Here is a 23,174-nt window from a genome sequence, read left to right as displayed (position 1 = left end):
GTAAGAGACAGACACTACACTTCAACCTTTGGTGGGGGTTTATCTTTGTATATTTGAGTTTGCTGTGTATTGTTAATTTCACTAGTTATTGTAAGTTCTCACTTTATTTGAATTCTAAGTGCATGTTATATGGTATATGGTTTATGAAGTTATTTTCTTTACACTGGTGAAGGTTTGCAGTGAGTGTGTCTGCCCCCTTCTCTTATCCAGCACACTGGGGGAATGATAGTAACTTATATTGACTATTTTAATTTGCCTGTGTGGTTTTTAGATCTCTAATTGCCTATTTTAATTATGTATTAGTAAACTATTTGCCCTGAGTTGATGCTCCTGTTGTCTTTGTGCCGTGACTTTCAGACGCTCTCTCCTCCTTTCTGGGAAACTAATATTAATTGATTGTGGACCCTCCAGTTAAACAAAGGTGGTGGCAGAGGCACACTATCGATTGTATTAATCCAGTAGCCGGTAAACAGAAGGTTTATTATAATATACAGGCCTCACTTTTAAACTCCTGAATTGTTGAGACACACACACACCATTGATGGTGAAAAATAGGCAGGCAGTCAACTAGCTCCCTAAATAATTGATTGTGAAAACCAAAGTGTGTGGTGTAACAAATGAGCGCTAGCTTTTTTAAATAATTAATTTAACACAAGCTGTGACTTACAAAGGCACACTTATTGTTCCTTTAATACAATATCCACCCTCACTATACTCAAACACTGTAATAAATATCCACCCCACTGTACTCTCTTCCAGGTGTAGAATCAGGGGTGTCACTTCTCAAACGGCTTGGTCGGGGGTCGGGGGTCAGGCTTTGGGGGGGTGCAAAGATGACATTTAGGGCCCCCCCTCTCCGTAATGATAAAACTCTGCAACAAACTTACAAGAAGAAAAGTAACTTTGGCATTGCATGAATAAACCTAGTGAAGCAGCGGATATCGTCTAGGCTTCATTTTTACAGCTATCAACAGGACACCCAAATCAAGTTGTGTGTTTTATTTTTTTTTATTTTTTTCAATTGCCATTAGAAGCAGATCACTAATATGAGGATTGGTCATGAAACACTGACTACAATTTTGTCCTTGTAAGTCCATTTTGTCACCTCTGAGAATAACAGCTTCGTCTACATTTTTGCAAACCGAGTATTAATGATTCAACACAGTATTAAATAAAATTTTACAAATGTAAATCCGTTTTATGAATGAAAGAAAAACCGTAAATGAACATTCAAGCAGAGCATGACTAGAAATATGTCAAAATAAAATGGTGTTCATTTAACTAGATAAATGCTATACTTCATTTACATAAACACTGTACATATGCAATTGTTGTACCCCTGAAAAGGGAATGATTGAAATAATCAAAACGCTGCGTTGTGTGCTTGCTGCAGAAGTGGTTTTATCAAGAATAAAATAAGTGTTTATAGTAATTTCTTTTACACAGAAAACAACATGTTTACTCTTTCCAGCAGTAAAATAGCAAGTATCCTTTTAGAGTTGTACCAGCTCAAAAAGAGAATTAAAACTACAGATGATGCGAGTTTAGCTTTTTACGTTCCTCTCTTCGAAATGACACTGACCACTGACTATTAATTTTCTATTTGAAATCATCTTGGTTGCTGTGACATGGTAGATCTCATAAACTTAGCACTTTTATTGAAAAGTTTGCAAAACACATCATGAACACTTGAACAGATTTTTTTTTTTTTGCTTTTTGTAACACAACAGTGCGATAACTTGGGAGATGCTGTTGCTATGGCATTTTTTTTTACGCAGAACAATTTTAAAACATAGTAGCACTGAAGCTTTTGGCAAGAAAAAAGAGAATGTTTCATTGAACAACGTTACACTGTCAGGCTAGTCCCTGCAAGCAGGAGGGGAGCATTGCAGCCACCTGTTGGGTTGCCTCTCCGAGATCCTGCATTGGCCGTTAGGGCAGACAGGATCCTTACACAGGCCTTCTACTGGGGAGGCTTGCACTAGGGCCGCTAAGGTGGAGTCCACCGGAGAGAACTGTACCAGCCCTTCCATGATGTCAGGAGGATTTGACCTCCAGAAAGTCCGGAACACCGGAAAAGGCTGGGGGGTCGAAGTCTGCGCTGGTTTGAATATATATTTTGTCATAATTAAACCATAGATATGCGTGTGTGTATGTTTATGTATTTACACGTAACTCAGTTATTATTTGTAATATTATATTGAAAAACCCGAACCTAATTTGAATACATTTTAACTCATTTTGTTTATTACAGACACACCAATAGTGCTGGTTGTTTTGTTGTTTTGACACGTATTAATAACGTTTGCTAAAATACTTTTATATGGGGGGGATTTGCCATGACACATGTTTTAAGTCGAATGCACTTGCTCTATATATGAAACCGAATTGAACCAATTTCAGTATAAAAAAAAAAGGTCTCCACACACCGGACGCGAAGCGATTTGTCCATGGTACTTTCGCTGCGACACTACCTTTTACACCAATGGCATCAGGCGCATGCAATGTGATAGGCGACTCTCCTCTGATTGTATCAACAAATTATACACACCAGCTATATCCAGTTCCCTGAATATAGACTGCCAGATGTTCTCCCTCATTGCCGTGTCTTTATAATTTTTGTGTCCTTCATTGTACAGCTCCCGGTGTTTTCATACTGCAGGAATGATCTTTTCTTGCGCCATTGTTTACTGAAGGCACGCAAGGGAAGCTGTTTCTCATTGGTCAGTTCCCAAGCTGTCGTGTGATAAAATCACAAAAAATAGACACCAATCCTATTTTTTTCTCATCGCTTCACTGTTGCTTCAGTGTCGCCCGTCGCATAGCAGGCAGTGTGAACGGCTTGTATCAAAATACATGTTTTATTTTTTTGTTGCGGTGTGTCATACGACACATTTGCTTGTTGCATAGCGTTCGGTGTGTATAGGCTTTAAGCCAGTACCTACACGTCATTGTGAAAGCCCTAAATATGGAGTTGGTGGGGTTGGCAGGGAGGAGGTTAAAATCCTCCCTGCCATAAAACACGTGGGAATGTGGCTGGAGCCTTAATTGAATGATTAATGGTTAATTAGGCTCCAGTCACATGGTATTTAAGGAGGAGAAAATGCTTAGTTTGAAGGTTGGTTTGTAGCTGTCCAGTGCAGTGCAGTACAGTGCAGTACCTGTCCCTGTCCCTGTCCCTGTCCCTGTCCCTGTCCCTGTCCCTGTCCCTGTCCCTGTCAGTCAGTTAGTTAAGGCGACTGCTCAGCCAGACGGGGTGTATTTAGTATTATTTTATTTTCACCACAGTGCATCTGTTTGTTTGCGTCAGGTGTTTTGTTTATTTCTTCTAATAAGCATGCTCGCCAGCGCTTTAAACTGCAGTTTCCAAGCCTCTGAGTCTCATTCCTGACGCTATCCTGTTAGTCATGAATAAGCATTTTTGATGAATTCATATACTTTCATCTTTATTTTCAACCTATATGTATGACGTTTCAGGTGCTGCTATTGCGACAGAACTGACATCTCGGGTGGAAAAACAAAACACAATATTGAGTTACAACGTTTTAAAAGGTGGCCAATTAAAATGAAATGTTTTGTAACTAGGGTGTGTTTAAATAGCCCCTATTAGCTGTGACATTTCTAAAGGACCTCGCAGTATAATCTTAATAGAGATGTCACAGATACAGTAGGAGCTGACAAAGAGGAGCTGGTCATGTGAATAGAATTGTGAAGGATTCCACCTGCAAATAATTCCATAGTTTCCATGATTCTGTCCCTCGGGGACAGTGGAATGGGGCTGCAAGTCACGGTTCTTAGTAGCCGAGGATATTAGCATTAACCGCACACCAAGAGGGAGAGCTGTGTTAATCCTGCTGTCATTTGCTGTTTAGGCAGCATTGTAAGTGCACAGAGACTCGCAGAGTGAAAACGGCAGATCTATGGTTGGAACTGAGCTTTTTCTTCGCCAATGCAAAAGGAAATATGCAGCGCAGTTTTGCCTTCTTCTACACCAGCTTTCTGGGGGTGGTTTTAGGTGTAAATTTTCCAAATAATATTAATATAGGTGAGTAAAAAAAAAAAAAAAAAAAAAAAAAAAAGAATGGCTAGCTGTTGAAATTATCCTTGACAAAACGGTGTTGTGATAGTGCGTGTATTATTTTTTTCTCCACTTCTTTCTGGCTGATTGAGTAGAAAGCGTGTTTTTTTCAGATGCAGTTTATAGAGTTTGAGCACAACGACGCTGATTTTGTGAATGCAAAGGTGCTTTTTCTGTGCGATATTTCTGTTTTTGTATCAAGAAGGTGGAAACGCATGCACTGAATATAAGTTAAAAACTGTCTGTTTTCAAAAACATTTTATCTTTAAACACACATATGCAGCACATTTCTCTGTACACCACAGTTCAATTTATCTAACTGTGTAGCCAGTTTTAGATTGATAATTGTATGTCTTTATTGGGCATCAGTGAAGTAAAAAAAAGAACATTTTTGCAAATCGACGTATTTGCACTTTCACAATCTGCTAACAAGTTATTGTAGCCTATATGTATAAGCAATACGCGTTATACTTGAGGAATGGCGTTGGTAAAAAATCAAACAACAAAAAACCCTTTGTTTTGGTCTAATTGCAATAACCTAGCTGATATTTCACCTAACAGTATTTTGTCTTTTGTCCAGGGGGTTTATTTCCTTCCGATTCCCACGAACATGCTGCCTTTCGGTTTGCAATGTTTCACCACAAAGACATTCCAAAACTGCAGCCCCAGGTGGATATGGTGGATATCAATAACAGCTTTGCAATGACATATGCTTGTAAGTATAACATTATTGTTCGTTATTACGGGTTCATGTGGGTATACTAACATTAGCCTCATATGACGAGCCAATGCAGAATCCCCCTATAGTATAATCTGTTATATTGCTATGTATGGCGCATTCGTTTACCTTCTGTGAGTCTACCTGGGATCTGGATCTGTATATGATGCATGGGCTTATTTTAAAATAATAATTCACCTCGTGTATGTGTGTGTGTGTGTGTGTATACAGTATCTATCTATCTATCTATCTATCTATCTATCTATTTATCAGTCAGCATCAACGACAAACAAATGACATTATTTATTATTTCTTAGCAGCAATGCAACAGTTATTGTATATTTAAATTGATAAACCAGTCTAGTTAAGTGGTTTGTTGATGTACAATTACTTGGCTTCGTTCCTGCATTATGGAAATGCAGAGCAGCTGTGAGCCATCCTAATTGCCGGTGGATTTGTAAACTACAGTATTTGCTATTGCTGCTAATAGCTTATTTATTAGGGCAGGGACACTCGTACTACAACACTACGCTTCTACTTGAGGCGCTTTCTTTAGCTGAGGTACTGTGTAGTGTGCATCTGGAACATTGCGCTTCCTTACTCCCAGTGCACGTATCACTGTAGTTTTAATAGAGAACGACAATGCCGTTTCTTAATATCAATTAGACTTGGATATGTATTACATTAACAGCAGTAACACCTTGCAATATACCCGCTTCGTGTGTGTTTACTGATTACAAATTAATCAGGTTCGCTACTTAGATTTTTTTTATTTACCACCGCTCTGTATAAATAAATACACAAATAAACAAATATTTTGTTCTTTGGTAGTAAGATAGCATGCTGTAGTGTTTTTTTTTTGTTTGTTTTTTTTTTAAATAATCAAATGCAAATCATTTTCTAAACAGTGTTCGTATGACGGAAAATAATATCTAAAGAAATTAAATGGATGTATTATTATTATTATTATTATTATTATTATTATTATCACTCTATAGCAGACAGCTGTCAGTTGGAACACCTGTAACCAGCTGTTATTGCTGCACCAGTAAATCCTCTTACTAAGGACTGCTTTTCCCACTGGAGAGTTTACTGAATTATTCATCAGATTGATTATAACTGTAGCATTTTTTAAAATATTAATGACTCATTTATTATTTTTATTATTGATCATATATGTATGATGGATATTTTGGAACTTTTTATTGGTTTCTTATTAGGTAGATCTTTAATTTAAGTAGCATAGCAGCTTTATCTGGTCTGGTTCAATGGTGGTTAAAACAGATACTGTGAAATGATTCTGTGCTATATGGTTTTTCATTTTAGGATAATTCTGTATATTGATTGCCATAATGATGCACACATGTATTGATGATGGTGGTAATGATTCCATACAGCAGCCTATAAGCAACTACTGTAATATGTAAAGAAAACGTAAAGAAACTAAACCAAAATAATCAATATCAAGTCAAACTGAACAGTGGCATCCCAAGTGTATAAAATTAGTTCGTTTCTGACAGGACTTCCAAATGAAAACCTGTTGTTTGAGGTGGACAGCAATCCAGTTGTTGCATGTCAATGTGAGAGTAAGCAGCTTTTTACCTTGTAGCCTGCTGAATCTATTATTGAGTATATTTACAACTGAGCTGATGCTAAAATGTTCCACTGGCCTGATGACAGTTAGTCAAATACACTACAGCATATTCATACTCTACCAGGGTTTGTGAAATTGAGATTTGTTTGGTAACAGACTTGTTGCATTGTTGAATCCATGTATATGCATAACTGTGTTTGTGGGTGATACACCATTAGATGGCAACATTGTTTGCTGTAAAAAAGTGCTTGTACTTGTAAACTGGGAAGGCTGTTATTTTAAGTACGTTAAGTACGTTGTTGTTTTACAGAAAGAAGCTAGGTTTCCATGAACACCTGTAACACGTCGTACAGAAATACAAAGCATCACATTGAAATATCTTTTCACTCGGCTATGTTACGTTATCTATTGCCTTTAGTTCATGTACAATGGACTTCGCTGTTGCCCAAATGTCAACAGTATGCCCCTATCCTTACTTTCATTTACATTGTTCATATTGCTCAATTCACCTTGTGTCCTTCCTAAGATCTCTGGGCTAAAGGGGTTGCAGGTGGCTTGATCCATCAAGCTGGGACCACTTTGCTCTGTAACCCCCCCTCTCCATTAACTGCCCCCCGCCCCGCTAAATACTGAGGTGGGTGTGGAAATTAAAATCACTGGCATGCTTTGGGCAGCTGATTGACAATTATTTTATGAACTGAACAGAACAAAAAGCCTGCCACAGTACTGCTGTTAGTTTGCAGATGGTCCAGAAACATAACAAGAGCTTTAAGAATGAAACTGCCTCTTAATAGTGAACTGGTCAAAGGAGTATTGTAGCTTGGGAGTGAAATGTGGAGTTTACAGGGGATATTGACTGATAATTACATTCCTTTTGTGGTATTCTACAGGGTGATTGATAGCTTTATTATGAACTATTTGGTAGACAAAGGTACTAAGCATTTTACAGCTTTGAATGTAAAAGTAAGGGACCTGCTGGTATTTCAGTTGTTTCAGACAAGTTTTGCAACAATAAAAGTTTATTCAAAATGTACTAAATGCATTGGGGAGGGGGGAGGGGGGAGGGGGGAGGAGGGGGGGGGGGGGGGGATTGTCACTCTGAAGGGTTGCAATGTGGGAGGTTTGGTACTTTTTCTCAGATTTTTTTCAAACGGATTCAGTTTTAAAGCTATTGTACAAAACATAATTTTAAACTACTCTTTGGTGTCTATACCTTGCTTGTTTATTGTTGATGAAACACATCTGCATGACCTTTTAGAGTAAATGTGCATCATAATAATTGTGGGTCAGTTACCAGTTTGCTACACCACTATAAATGTAGACAAAAAGGGGATGATGTATGTATAGGCGCAGTGCAAATAATTGCTGATGCAAAATTCAAATTGCATTGCAGCCAGGCAATTATTTTGCACTGCGCCCTATGTAAGCTTAAGAGCAATGCAAATTACTCAACACACGCAATTATGATAATGAGGTACTCAATGAGCACATCGGTCTATTTAGTGGCCGCACTTGCAGAGTTAGAAGTACAGAGAGCAGTAGTTGTGGAGCATGAAAATACAAATAAAAAAGAAATGTCACTGTAACGGAAGCAAAGGAAAAGAGGCTGAGGTCACTTGGCATGAAACCGAGTTGTTTGGAAAAGCCAACATCAGTTGGGAAATGATATATTGACCTGCCATTTTCAGCATGACATCAAGAAATGTGTCTAGCACTCTGGAAAAGGTGGATTGGGCTATCCCTCAAGACATTCCATCTGTGGTCTCAAAGGAACCAGAGGCTAAGTAGTGCAGAGAACACAGCACTTTCACATGTGCAGGGATAACGGTCCCTAGATTAATGCTGGGGTGTAGCTCATCCCACAATTCAGCTAGCAGGTCTAGGATGACCTGCAGAGTGAGACGATAACATCCTCCGGCATCCCAAACAAAGTATGTAGATCCTGTGCAATTCCATGCTCTTTTCTTCATCTCAATACATTTCAATATAATTTTAATGGATTAATGATGTCAAAGTGCAAATTAGCTCGTGGGTGCAGAATGCCAGGTGAACACATACGCTGCATTTTTCTCGTATCCTTACATCAACCCCAAAATGTATAACAAATAGTTCTCAGGTCTGAGAGGTGACACATTGATGTTCTTGAATTGTTTATATTACCATATAAATCTGATCTGATCTGTACGTAATGGATTTTTGCATACATTTTGTTTCAGCCTGAAAGCATATTAAAGTTCAGTAAGAGTAAAATAACATCTCTAACCGTTCTCCATGAAAACACATTTTCCATAAATTATCAGAATACATTGTAACAGAGCTTGATTGTCAAATTGATTCAGACACATACGAAGACTGGGTTTAGCTCAAGCCCTTGAGAATTATCATTTGCTTTGCAAGATAATCAAGTGATCTAATACAGAGTGCTGTAGGTTACAGCTGTATAAAATGGCTCCAGCGATGAAGATAGTAAAATACAAACAGTACCTTATTACTATACATACTGTATAAAACAGAATCACTTTTTAGATTTACGAAGATGCATTCTGTATTTTTTTTCATTTAGTAACTTGATGAAAAAACTAACATTCAGAATATGTGCAGTTACTCTACCATGCTAAAACAGTGCTCCCCATTTTTCAAATTGTTCAGAAAATCAAATTACAACTGTGAAATTATTCATTTAAGAAGCCTTTTTAAAATTTATATAACAGAACCCCTTTAGCTTTAAATATAAAGCACTCAATACAACACTGCACTGTAAATGCCAGATATTGAAGTCCGGTTGGTGCATTTTCTATGACAATAGGGCACAAAAAGATTGCACACAACAGTAAAGATTCACCCCATAGTCAAGGCCACTTTTTCACTTTCCCAATTTACTCCCATAGACAGCAATGGGAAACCACTTTCAATATTAAAGCCACCATCAGCAAAATGAAGAACACTTCTCCCACATAACCAGTCAGTATTGGTTGTAAATTGATATTATTTGGAGGGTGCCCATGTACCTGTGGGATACATTCTTAAAGAGGAGACAATGGCCTGAGTGGGGAAAAACTGGCTATTAAAAACCCTGCCCAGAGTGGTTTTACATGCCCAAAAACTGATGGTATTCTGTGGGTACCACTGCACTTGTGAGATGGCTTGACCATTGACATCTTTTGCATATATATATATATATATATATATATATATATATATATATATATATACAGCTCTGGAAAAAATTAAGAGACCACTGCAAAATTATCAGTTTCTCTGGTTTTACTATTTATAGGTATGTGTTTGGGTAAAATGAACATTTTTGTTTTATTCTATAAACTACTGACAACATTTCTCCCAAATTCCAAATAAAAATATTGTCATTTAGAGCATTTATTTGCAGAAAATGACAACTGGTCAAAATAACTAAAAAGATGCAGTGTTGTCAGACCTCGAATAATGCAAAGAAAATAAGTTCATATTCATTGTTAAAAAACACAATACTAATGTTTTAACTTAGGAAGACTTCAGAAATCAATATTTGGTGGAATAACCCTGATTTTCAAGCACAGCTTTCATGCGTCTTGGCATGCTCTCCACCAGTCTTTCACATTGATGTTGGGTGACTTTATGCCACTCCTGGCGCAAAAATTCAAGCTTTGTTTGATGGCTTGTGACCATCCATCTTCCTCATGATCACATTCCAGAGGTTTTTAATGGGGTTCAGGTCTGGAGATTGGGCTGGCCATGACAGGGTCTTGATCTGGTGGTCCTCCATCCACACCTTGATTGACCTGGCTGTGTGGCATGGAGCATTGTCCTGCTGGAAAAACCAATCCTCAGAGTTGGGGAACATTGTCAGAGCAGAAGGAAGCACGTTTTCTTCCAGGACAACCTTGTACTTGGCTTGATTCATGCCAAAGCTGCCCGATTCCAGCCTTGCTGAAGCACCCCCAGATCATCACCGATCCTCCACCACATTTCACAGTGGGTGCGAGACACTGTGGCTTGTAGGCCTCCCCAGGTCTCCGTCTAACCATTAGACGACCAGGTGTTGGGCAAAGCTGAAAATTGGACTCTGGGGGTGCTTCAGCAAGGCTGGAATCGAGCAGATTTGTCTTTGTGAAGGATGCATGAATCAAGCCAAGTACAAGGTTGTCCTGGAAGAAAACTTGCTTCCTTCTGCTCTGACAATGTTCCCCAACTCTGAGGATTGGTTTTTCCAGCAGGACAATGCTCCATGCCACACAGCCAGGTCAATCAAGGTGTGGATGGAGGACCACCAGATCAAGACCCTGTCATGGCCAGCCCAATCTCCAGACCTGAACCCCATTGAAAACCTCTGGAATGTGATCAAGAGGAAGATGGATGGTCACAAGCCATCAAACAAAGCCGAGCTGCTTGAATTTTTGCACCAGGAGTGGCATAAAGTCACCCAACATCAATGTGAAAGACTGGTGAAGAGCATGCTAAGACGCATGAAAGCTGTGCTTGAAAATCAGGGTTATTCCATCAAATATTGATTTCTGAACTCTTCCTAAGTTAAAATATTAGTATTGTGTTGTTTAAAAATGAATATGAACTTATTTTCTTTGCATTATTCGAGGTCTGACAACACTGCATCTTTTTAGTTATTTTGACCAGTTGTCATTTTCTGCAAATAAATGCTCTAAATGACAATATTTTTATTTGGAATTTGGGAGAAATGTTGTCAGTAGTTTATAGAATAAAACAAAAATGTTCATTTTACCCAAACACATACCTATAAATAGTAAAACCAGAGAAACTGATAATTTTGCAGTGGTCTCTTAATTTTTTCCAGAGCTGTATATATATACAGTATATAAAGAGGACATTATTAGCAGTTGAAGGATACCAAGATATTTAGTAAGTAAGGCGTCTGAATTGAATAAAAGGGACAGTGAATGAATGTCCCACTCATATTGTGTTAAGACTGGTGACACCATCATTTTGACCGGCAGTGTACGGTTTGTACTGTATATTGGTTAACACAATGTTTAATACAGTTTTCAATTGTAATTATACTTTAGCATGCACAAACCCTGTATTAAAATATCATCATGTCATATCTATAACCTACTGAACACTGAAATCAAACAGAGTTGTGTTTTTTTTTTAAAAAAAACATGTAATTAGGCATATATTGCACGAGTACACATAGCAAGACATTTTATAAATAATAGTCTGTCAGACAAGAAAACATGCAGCCATTGATGAATCTTTCCGGCCCCTGGAGGCCTGGTAATATGATTTTTATCTTGAATGATGTGTTTCAGTTTTACCAGGAAGTTTAGGTTTGGGTATCTGATACGAAGGTCTGTTCTTTAACATGGCCACGCGAACCATCGTTTTTGAACTGATCCTTGTAACACACCAGTTATTTTGTTGGGGATTTTGGATACAGAATCACCAGTCAACCTAGTGCCTAATAGTGTACCTCTTAATATGAAAGTTGCTTAGTGGTCTTGCCCATTGTGACTGAAATCCTGTCAATTGTACATTTCCTTTTGTTATTTAAACCAGGAATTCAGTGGTCCCCGTATAAACCAAAGTTGTGACTCTGTGGAGCACACCATGTGGCATATCTACTTTAAAATTCCCGAACTCCATCATTGCTGTTAAGCCCCAAAGTGACTTTAGAACTGCTGTGTACAGTTTTGCAGATTTTTAGTCAAACTACTGCATTCATTAACATTAATGCATGGCTTAGTTATTGCAACGTTCTATTCTATACATGTCATGGTGAAATTGTAGAAGGCCTACATTCTGATTTCTGAAAGTACACATTTGAAGACACTTCTGGAACATTTCTTAGACTGAACAAACTGTGAAAATGGCATTGCAGTGAGTATTTGATTGCTATCATTATCTTTTCTGTGAAGGCTTTCGTTTTTCTAAGGCTGCAGTGTCTCATAATCATGTTCCGCTTTGAACTATAAAACACTCAACGGTGGAATCTGTAGTCATACAAAATAAACTTGATAAAAACTTCTACTGGGAACGTGTCAATTTGGTTATGCTTTATTTTAAGTCAACAACTAGCAATTAACTTAAAACATTACCAATGTTAAGCATTTGTCAATTGTTCATTTAATATAAAAAGGCCAACTAAACTCTTCAGTAAACATCAGATCCCTACTTCAAAATGATCAACTCCCCATTGAATAGGATAACATTGGTAGGCCCTTTTGAATAAGTTACTGTAATACTATCAAATGAAATTAAAATAAAGTATGACAATTTACTAAGCTAATTTGTGTATTACTAGAGTTTTAAACTAACATATGTTTCCTTGGAAACAGTGTACTATTTTTTCTATAGTTTACCCTTCTGTGTAGCCCAGTGCATCTGTTTACTTTAATTGGGAACATCTTTCCAAGAACAGCACAGTAATATTAAAATGTGCTTACTGGGCAAGTATCGGATCACTTCCTGTGCTGTAGGTCAACCCTAACTAAATAGTGTGGGCTACAAAATTAATGACATGAATTCCTTTGTAAGCAAATGCTTCCATGTTGATATGGGATGCCTTAACTTTTTATGTTTAGTCCAGACGGATTTGATAATACTATGAAAGTAGCATCCAAATGACCTCAAATCACTGTATTAAAATCCTTAATGGTTGGTCTCGAGAGTGCTTCTTATAAATATTTATCATGAACTTGTGGGGGGGGGGGGGGAGCTTTGTATTAAAATTCCCTTTTAAGCAACTGAGGACTGGCAGCAGTTTGCCAAGGTAAGACAGGCAACCTCAAGGGAGGAGGTATTTTAAATAATTACTGTATAACATGTGAGAGGTGAATAAATGCTTACAGCTTGTGCGGACAATGAATTAGTATACTCATCAGCTCACTGTCAGAAGGTCACATCTTTAGTTTAATCTAAGTAAAGTGGCTCATTCAACACTGTTAGGCAGTTAGGCCTGCATTTTTATAGGCCCTCACCCGCCTACTTCTGTTAATACAGATAATTATTTTATCTAGTTCAAGCTGTCAATCGTGAACAGTTTTGAATTTGATTACTGGAACAGGAATTGAATAATTTTATCAGAAGTATGTATAGCTACATACTATTGATGCACAGTACAGTTCAATAATTACATATTCCTAGAGCCCTGTGAAATTCATTTTATTTTTGTTTTGTTTTATTACAGGTACACATTAATAAAATAGCTCAAATAGATGTATATACATATTTTTATTAAGCATATAAAATGGATATTTTAAATACTGTCCTGATTGGTCAAAATAGGTCACATGTCGGTGTTATTACAGCATATCACCATGGGTTGGCACTTCTTTTCAAAAAGGGGCAAATCACTGGTAGGTATCCATACGCCACTAGAATTTTGAAAAAAACTAACCAGATTTATGTAAATATTGACCTTTTAGGAAACCGAAGTGTAGGTGAAATAAAGCAAAAGTAAGTATTCAGATCAATTCAAACTTACCATTCTGATCGCTCTGCTCCTTCTCCCTGAACTCTGCCAGCGTTTCCCTATCCCATTCTGAAAATGCATAGTTTTTAAAAAATATCTTAAACTTTCAGCTTCTTAAAACAACATTTGGGTGGCTCTTAAAAGAGCATTTTGTGGTTAAATTCCTGCAGTACCTTTCTCTCCACATAATACCATCGTACCTGGAGGAATCTATCTCTTCTGCTGTGCCCTGCGTTTTTTTAAATTGTTTAACACAGGCCCAGTAGTTGTCCACGTTATCCAGCCATAAACCACAGAGTCAGTTTGATAAGTGACCGGGTATTCCATATTGCAAACGTCGCCGCTGTGAAGCACTATTCTGGGGTAACAGTGCTGCCACCTGCTACTGTCGCAGATCTTGTGAAGAAGGGTCTGCGTGACTAAAGGCAGACTCATTTGTGCTGTGTAATGAACAAACCAAGAAGTATAACAAATCAAGAAAAACTGCACTTTCAGGCAGTGTTCAATCAACATCTATAAATCGCTTTATTATTTTTTTTAAATGAATGCATTTTTTTGTTTTATTTTTTTAAAGTTACTGTATATGGAACTATTTTTTCTGAGATCAGTTTTAAGCGGAAAGATATTTAATATATGTGTATATATATATATATATATATATATATATATATATATATATATATATATATATATATATATATATATATATAATTTTCTAGTTAGTTAACCCATTTGAAATTAGGGAACCATGTGCCCCAGGTGGTTGAAGCCACTCTGCTTCAGGCTTGCAACACATCCGGGGCCTGGTGATAATCCAGTATATCACACATCCTGTCATGCCTCATTGCTTACTTATCTGCTTTTTTTTTTAACATTTTGACATGCAGACCTAGCACGGAAAAATAATTTAGTTACCGTAATTTCTCATTAGCGGCAGTAACAGTAACGTACGTGAAGTCCCCCACTATTTTTTTTTTAACTGCCTATTTACAGTAAATACTGCCCATGTCCTCTATAAAAATACAATGATATATATATATATATATATATATATATATATATATATATATATATATATATATATATATATATATATATATATTATCTATCTACACATTAAAAAAAGTGATAGGAGTTGTATTTCAATCCCATTGCACTGAAACAGCGCTTCAGTATAAAACAAGCTTGGAGTTTCTCAATAAAACGAAAAATTAGCATACTAATACAAGCAAACAAGCCATATTTTCCCCAAAAGGAATAAACAGCTAATGCTTAATGACGGTATCTTTCGACTCCCATTCCAGCTGACAGTTACAGTCATTATCATCAGCATCATTATTTTGTCACCGTCGGCTGCATACATCCCCTCACGCTCAAATTCTTCATAGCATTGTTTAATTGTTAATTATACATCTGCGCAAGTGCTAGACAGAGCTTCCGTTTCCCTTCAGACCGTGTCTATTGTAAAGACTGAGCCTTCCCAACTATGAGTGCAAGTATTTATTTAAAGTATTTTTTGTATAAACCTCCCAATTTAAGAATGTAATTCTGTGTTTGCTTTGTAATGATTTTTCATTTTATTTCATTTTATATGTTGCATTTAATTTTATTTTGTGTTATTTTGTATTTGCGAAAAACACTGGGCTCTACATATTCCTATATTTAGCATGCTGCATGTGTTGCAAAGGAATGTGTATTGTAAAATTAGCAAAAAGATACAGAATAATCAAAAATTGAACAAACCGGTTTAGACATACATTTAAAGATAAATCAATTTTGTTAGCTGATTGCAGTAATAATATAGGCTTATAGGTAATTCCATAATAAACAAAAGTAAATAGTCTCACCAAATACTAAGTGTTCTTTTAGATGTGTTCAGTGCCTCTCTGACAGCCATGTGTACATCACTTGAGATGATGTCTTCATCTCTACCTCTTTTTATTATGTGCTGTCTTTTTATTCCTTTAAACTTAAACTACCTTAACATTCATTTTATTTAAACTACTGTACAGCAGATCTATATAATTGTTTTTTTAGTTTTATTTTTTCTTCCTTTCCAAAGAATGCATACAGAGAATCACAAAGATGCACGTGGTTCCCTTTGAATTGCATGCAGTACTGCTAAGTGCAGCTGATGGTTGAAACAATGTATGTACGGTATGTGCCTTCCTAGTTTTCTTTGCAGCAAAGCCTGCACACCTCCATTAACCCCACTCATCACTGATGCACCATCGTAGCACTGGCTGATGTTTTCAGCATTAAAACCTACTTCAGAGAGGTGCTTTAGTATTTGAGCTGTAACGTATTCTACATCCAACTGATGTAATTCAAGCAAGCCAGTCAGATGTTCCTCCGGTATAAAATCACTAACAAATCTTACCATGATGGACAGATTGCACTTTCATGCCCCATCACTTTTGATATAGTACCCACTAGATTCAGAATGCATATATTTGTCTTTAATTTGATTAAGTACCATTTTACTGTGTCTCTATCACCTCATTTTGTAAATCTTTTGATGTATACGTTGTATTCTGTACAGTGGCGGCGTTTGTCACACAGTGGCCCCATGCAAAGCTTGATTCCGGGACTTCTATTCCCTATTATTATTATTATTATTTATTTCTTAGCAGACGCCCTTATCCAGGGCGACTTACAATCGTAAGCAAAAACATTTCAAGCGTTACAATACAAATAATACAATAAGAGCAAGAAATACAATAACTTTTGTTCAAGTAAAGTACAAGTTTCTTACCAGTGATACTGCTCTGCGATACCATGACTTTCAAACTAAATAAAATGAAGGGATGGCAAAAAAATATGTATTTCCTTTGCAGTAAAGAGCTTGATAATTTCAACTGTTGTACAGAACAGCACTAATCTGAATTGACTAACCTTTTTCTTCACTCTCTGTTAACTTTCCTTAACTACATCTCTCTCTCATGGCTTCTTAAATGGATGTGAGCTTTTCAATTTGTATCGGATAAAATTAGAAAATGAAACAAGGAAGATAATATACACTTTTGGCCCACCCAAGTTCACCCTCCTTAGCGGTTTAATATTATTATTATTATTAAACCGCTAAGGAGAGTGAACTTGGGTAAGAAAAAGGGACATTTGATGGTGCAGGGCCTGCTTGTACAGTGACATATAGTCTGTTTGATATAAGATTCTAAAACATCCTAAACAAAAATACTTACATGGTATTATGTGTTTTATAATTACAGTGAAACATGGAGGTCAGTTTAAGGGTGGTCTTAAAGGGAGTCTTCCTACTGAAGGGACATGGCATTTCTTGTAATAAATTAATACCATTGCATTCATATTATTTAAAAAGGTTTCAAATTTCATTTTTTTTTGGATATTTTTTAAAAAGGCAGTTAGTTGTTTTATGTTGGTTTTGTTAAAAAGGTAATTTAACAGGTTTTAAAACATTTGGGAGTACAGATGGTGGCCATACTACTGAATACAGGGATGTCCTTAATATTGAAGGTGACTTTATATTGCCATCAATAGGAGCCAATCAGGACTGTATAAATGGGTGTGAGATTGCCCTAAAGCAAGGTTTTAAGGTAACTGTATATTTATGTCATAAACAGTCTTATGAAAAAAAAAAAGAACTGGTTTATTCTGTTATAACTGCCAAGAGTGTCACAACAATACACTATATACAGTGTGTACAAGTCATTCCACTGGCACCTGAGATCCCACGAGGATGCTCCTAATTTAAAAGAAAAACACTGACGCCAGTAAAGCTTAGTGTTCTGTGTAATGTGCAAATTATCTCCATCCATTGGATATAGCCTTCAGGAGCACGCATCAGAAAACCAGCATCTAGACCACCTGGGCTCCAAAACTGTCCCTTGGGCTTAGAATTGTCAACCAGAAGTTTTGAAATAAATGCTTTAAAGAAAGGTTGAGCACAATTAATATACGAAATTATGAATGATCAATATGGTTATACAAAAAAGGGAGGTGTTGGATTGTAGATATTGACTTGTCATTATTTTCTACTGAGAGTTTGTCTTCTGAAAAAATACTGTCTCTTTGCATCTATTACATGAATGAGACATTGTTCCAGCACCATCTGTCTAAAGCGGAATTTATTTAAATTTTTCATCGCCCCTATTTAAATGCTACTTGCTTTTGTTTTCTGAAGGCTTGTGGGGAAAAAAAAAATCATGATAGTAGTGCATCTCCAGTGAATATTTCATTACTGTGCATTTTGTCATCCACTCTGATGGACCAAATGGCTTCAAATGGCTGGGACAAGCTTAATATGAGAAAGATCGATACTGTTACCTTTACAGAAGTATTGTATGGGGGCTGTTTATCCGATACCTTATTGGGAAAAGAAAGACCTGACATCTGTAGCACACACTTTTGTATGAATGAGTCACATCTGACAAAATACATATTTTCTTCAGCCCCTGACTGCAGAAATACCCTGACATGTATTCTGTTTGGTTGGCATGGGCTTCTGCGTGAAAGAATTTAGCTCTGGAGAACAGACTTCACTACAGAGAGGAATTAGCTTCACATTTCTGTAGGGCTGTGTTCGAAGGTTCAAATGTTCATTCGCTAGCCAGGGATTCGAAGATTGTTTTAAAAAAAAAAAAAAAGTGGAATGCAGACTGCAAGCGACTCGTATCATGGAGATATATCTCCGGGGTTACTTGACAAGCGTAAGTTCATATTATTATTATTATTATTATTATTATTATTATTATTATTATTATTATTATTATTATTATTATTATTAATATTTTTAGTAGTAGTAAAACGTGACTGTTAACCTGCTTAGAACGGTGACTGTTAAATAAAGCTTTGTTTTGCCTCCACTTCAGTTGTGCAGTGCAAGCTTACTGTATGTATCGCAACCATCTTCAATTACGTGTAAATAAACGTTTATTTTTATTTAAATTATAAAAACATGATTACTGTTCTATATAACATATTTTTAAACTACATGTGAATGTTTTATTCCATATGGATTACCCCTAAAATAGGATTTTCAATCAAATATAAACAAGTAGCTATGGCGACGTTACCAGTAAATTATGCAAATGAGCACCATGGAAGGTTCAAACCTTCCTTCGGTAATGTATTCCGAACCTTCGAAGGTCAAAATGTACACTTCGTTGCAGCCCTAGCTTTCTGTTGACTTTTCACAGTTGTCTCGATGGTGCTGTGACACTAAAGACACTCAGTTGCTTATCTAGCCTGTGTTACAGATGGCATTGGTAGACAACTAGAACTGAAGAACAGCACCGGAACTCTTAATCAAAGCATGTCAACAAATTAGTGGAGTTATTTTAATAATTAGTACACATATCATAAAAATATAGGGCTGGCAAAGACTAAATAAATAAGAAAATGTAATATGAAGCTATTTACTCTGTTGTTTCAATGCTTAAATAATATTTTGTTTAATAGGGATATTAGGTTCTAAATGTGTAATATATTTAGAATATTGGTCGGCGCAGATAACCCATAAGAAGCACAATAACTCACTACAATATTAATGTGTAAAACACTGATGTGTATATGTAATATACAATAAATAAATACTGAATATAAAATCCCAGCATCTGATAAAGTCGAAACAAAATTCTAAACATTTGACTTTTGGATAACATTTGGCTTTTATGAACCCAATTATTAAATCAGCTAGCATTTTAAGATTGCGGCTGCTTTTTGTGACACATTTACAGATCTAGAGCCTTCCGATTCAGTGTGACTTGTTGTCTTGGGATGAGACCTTTACTCAGTGTGCTGCAAACAGGGCTTGAAAATCCCAAAGGGTGACTCACAAGGTCTATGTGCTGCCTATGCACTTTACTGAAACTCAATGTCTGGGCTCCCTCCATCTCTGTCTGTCTTCTCTCTCACTATGAAAATACACTTCACAGTGTGACTCAGGCTAAGGTCAGGAAACAGAATGGAATTTCAATCTGCTCAGTAAATACCCAAACATGAGATCCATACCAAACCTTGACAGAACCAGCGGAGCAAAGAAATGCCAGGATAAAAACTTTAACCCATTGACGGCCAGACACTCCATTTCACTGGTAATTTGCGAATATTTATTTTCTGTTTTAGTGTTCACAAACTGGGGATATAGAAACCTCTCCTTTGTAGAACAACATACATATTTAATGTACTGAATAAAAACATTCTTTGTGTGGTGGTGTGTGGCAATGTGCCCCGTCCCTGTGTGCATTTGTGTGTTGCGTGCGTATGTTAATGTTGGTGTATAGATTGGTACACGGGATATAAACGGGTCTGTGTTTCACGTGTATTTAAAAAGTGTAGATTTGTATTTAGGCACGAGGAGAGCACAAATCACTTCACGTGCTGGTTAAATGTAATATGTGAGCATGGGGTTGCACAGAATTAATTCACGTGCTGGGATTCAAGTGAATAATTAATTAGTAATTGAATCCCAGCACAACAGTATAAATAGGCACATTTTTAGTCACTCGTAGGTTAGGTGTTCGGGAGTGGAGAACGGGTGAGAGAGAGAGAGAGGAGTAATTGAAAGTAAGAGCGTAAATATAATAAGTGTTTTGTTTGTACTCACCGTGTTTGTTCGTCTCCGTTTCACCTGTGTGTTAGTGTTTAGTCGTTTTGTATGTCTGTTTATTTTGGCGCAAGTGCCGTGTCCCGTGTTTTTGTCTGTTCAAACCTTTTATTTTCTGTGCTGTTTTATTAAATGCTGAGCGAAACCATTCGCTCAGCTCCACCAAAACCCCAAGTCTCTGTCTGTTTACTCCCTGCTTCTGGTCTGACGCCACCCACTCCGGCCGTCTTTGTGACACGTGGTGTCCTGCGTGGGATCGACAGCGCCTCCAGGACTCAGGCCAGAGCAGGAACCGCAGTTTTGGATTTAAAAAAAAAATATATATAAAATAAAAAAAAAAATGGCAGAAGACGCCATCAAAGTGCGGGACTGGATGCTGGAAAATGCTGGGCTGGAGGCCCAGTCTATCCCTGTAGTCGTCCAGTTCCTGGAGTTTATGGATAGGGAACGATGGGAGGCTTATGCGAGGGAACAGACCGTAAGCACCTGGGAGGAAGGTGTGGGTTTGGTCCTCAGCTACCTGGAGGCAATTATAAGTGGAACAGCAGCCCAGGTAGCAGTCCCACCAGCAGAGGAAGAATGCCTGCTGTCCCCGTCTCCACCAGCAGAGGAAGAATGCCTGCTGGTTTTGCCTCCACAGCCCAAGCGGGAGGAGCCTGAGCGTCCACAGCCCAAGCGGGAGGAGCCCGAATGTCCTACGCCTGAGTGGGAGGAGCCCGAACGTCCTACGCCTGAGTGGGAGGAGCCCGAACGTCCTACGCCTGAGTGGGGGGAGCCCGAACGTCCACAGCCCAAAAGGGAGGAGTCGGTGCGTCCACAGCCCAACAGGGAGGAGTCGGTGCGTCCACAGCCCAACAGGGAGGAGTCGGTGCGTCCACAGCCCAACAGGGAGGAGTCGGGGCGTCCACAGCCCAAAAGGGAGGAGTCGGTGCGTCCACAGCCCGAAGAGAGGGAAGTCGGGGCTTCCACAGCCCTAGGACCCAAGCTGCCAGCAGAGGGTGAATACCTGCTGGTCCCACCTCCACCAGCAGAGGGTGAATGCCTGCTGGTTCCACCTCCACTGCAGTGGGAGGACTGCTTGCCCCTCCCACCTCCACCAGCAGAGGGTGAATACCTGCTGGTTCCACCTTCACCGCAGTGGGAGGACTGCTTGCCCCTCCCACCTCCACCAGCAGAGGGTGAATACCTGCTGGTTCCACCTCCACCAGGAGCAGAGGAGCTGGAGCTGCCTCTGCCTCCACCACCGCCAGGAGCAGAGGAGCTGGAGCTGCCTCTGCCTCCACCACCTCCAGGAGCAGAGGAGCAGGAGCTGCCTCTGCCTCCGCCACCACCACCGCAAGGAGCAGAGGAGCAGGAGCTGCCTCTGCCTCTGCCTCCGCCACCACCACCGGAAGGAGCAGAGGAGCAGGAGCTGCCTCTGCCTCCACCACCGCCAGAAGCAGAACAGCAGGAGCTGTCTCTGCTTCCCGTACTTCCACCACGGGGAGTACGGTGGCCGGAGCCCCAGAAAGGGGAGCTGTCGGCCACAAAGAAGGGGGAGGAGGTTTGGAGACCACTTTCCCCAGCAGCAGTTTCGCTGCAGGAGTGGACCAACAGGCTGTCAGCCGTGCCACTACCGGCAGGGGTGCTGACAGCATGGCCAGCCATGGGCCCACTGAAGCCTCCCTTCCCAGCCCGAGACTTTGTCCTGGACTGCTGGATTTTTAAGGGGGGAGGTGGCCGTTGAGGCCATGTGTGCTGCGCACAAGGGGGGGTATATGTGGCAATGTGCCCCGTCCCTGTGTGCATTTGTGTGTTGCGTGCGTATGTTAATGTTGGTGTATAGATTGGTACACGGGATATAAACGGGTCTGTGTTTCACGTGTATTTAAAAAGTGTAGATTTGTATTTAGGCACGAGGAGAGCACAAATCACTTCACGTGCTGGTTAAATGTAATATGTGAGCATGGGGTTGCACAGAATTAATTCACGTGCTGGGATTCAAGTGAATAATTAATTAGTAATTGAATCCCAGCACAACAGTATAAATAGGCACATTTTTAGTCACTCGTAGGTTAGGTGTTCGGGAGTGGAGAACGGGTGAGAGAGAGAGAGGAGTAATTGAAAGTAAGAGCGTAAATATAATAAGTGTTTTGTTTGTACTCACCGTGTTTGTTCGTCTCCGTTTCACCTGTGTGTTAGTGTTTAGTCGTTTTGTATGTCTGTTTATTTTGGCGCAAGTGCCGTGTCCCGTGTTTTTGTCTGTTCAAACCTTTTATTTTCTGTGCTGTTTTATTAAATGCTGAGCGAAACCATTCGCTCAGCTCCACCAAAACCCCAAGTCTCTGTCTGTTTACTCCCTGCTTCTGGTCTGACGCCACCCACTCCGGCCGTCTTTGTGACATGGTGATACAGGCTTGTGATACTGACAGAACCCATACATTAAACATTTGCTTTCATTGCAGTGCAGTTCTTTACTGTAGGCTTTGCCACAGTTTTTAGTTGGGGTTATTTTTTGACTCGTACCTCGGTTCTTAATATTGATGGCATACAACTTCGGATGTCTGACCTGAACTCTGTCCACTGTCTTTGTATTGTATTTAATAAAACACCAGATGGTTTAACAGAGTTAAAGAATAGCATTATTGAGATCTGCCACAGTTTAAAATATTAAAATAGAACCCTATGCAGTTGCCTTTAGGGGAAGAGGCGAAACTTGTGTATTCAATTAAAATAACAAATTCAACTAATTACAATAAGGTATAATAGTCAAAACAGCAA

The 23,174-nt window shown here is 38.6% G+C and overlaps 1 protein-coding gene across 3 annotated transcripts in view; it reads left to right on the top strand.

Moving 5' to 3' along the window:
• The first annotated feature begins 3,543 nt into the window (after positions 1-3,543).
• LOC117431287 (glutamate receptor 1-like) overlaps positions 3,544-23,174 on the top strand; it is a 92,790-nt gene continuing 73,159 nt past the window's right edge. The window contains exons 1-2 of one of the 3 annotated variants that reach the window (XM_058996102.1): positions 3,544-4,045; positions 4,659-4,793. In XM_058996102.1, the coding sequence (XP_058852085.1) occupies positions 3,964-4,045; positions 4,659-4,793 (217 nt within the window). In that variant the 5' untranslated portion in view covers positions 3,544-3,963. The remainder of the gene's footprint in view (positions 4,046-4,658; positions 4,794-23,174) is intronic. The other 2 variants (XM_058996101.1, XM_058996100.1) reach the window with 2 other exon arrangements.

The sequence above is a fragment of the Acipenser ruthenus genome, chromosome 22 (assembly GCF_902713425.1).
Source record: "Acipenser ruthenus chromosome 22, fAciRut3.2 maternal haplotype, whole genome shotgun sequence".
In the NCBI taxonomy this organism is placed as follows: Eukaryota; Metazoa; Chordata; class Actinopteri; order Acipenseriformes; family Acipenseridae; genus Acipenser; species Acipenser ruthenus.
This window is presented reverse-complemented; position numbering and strand designations above follow the sequence as displayed.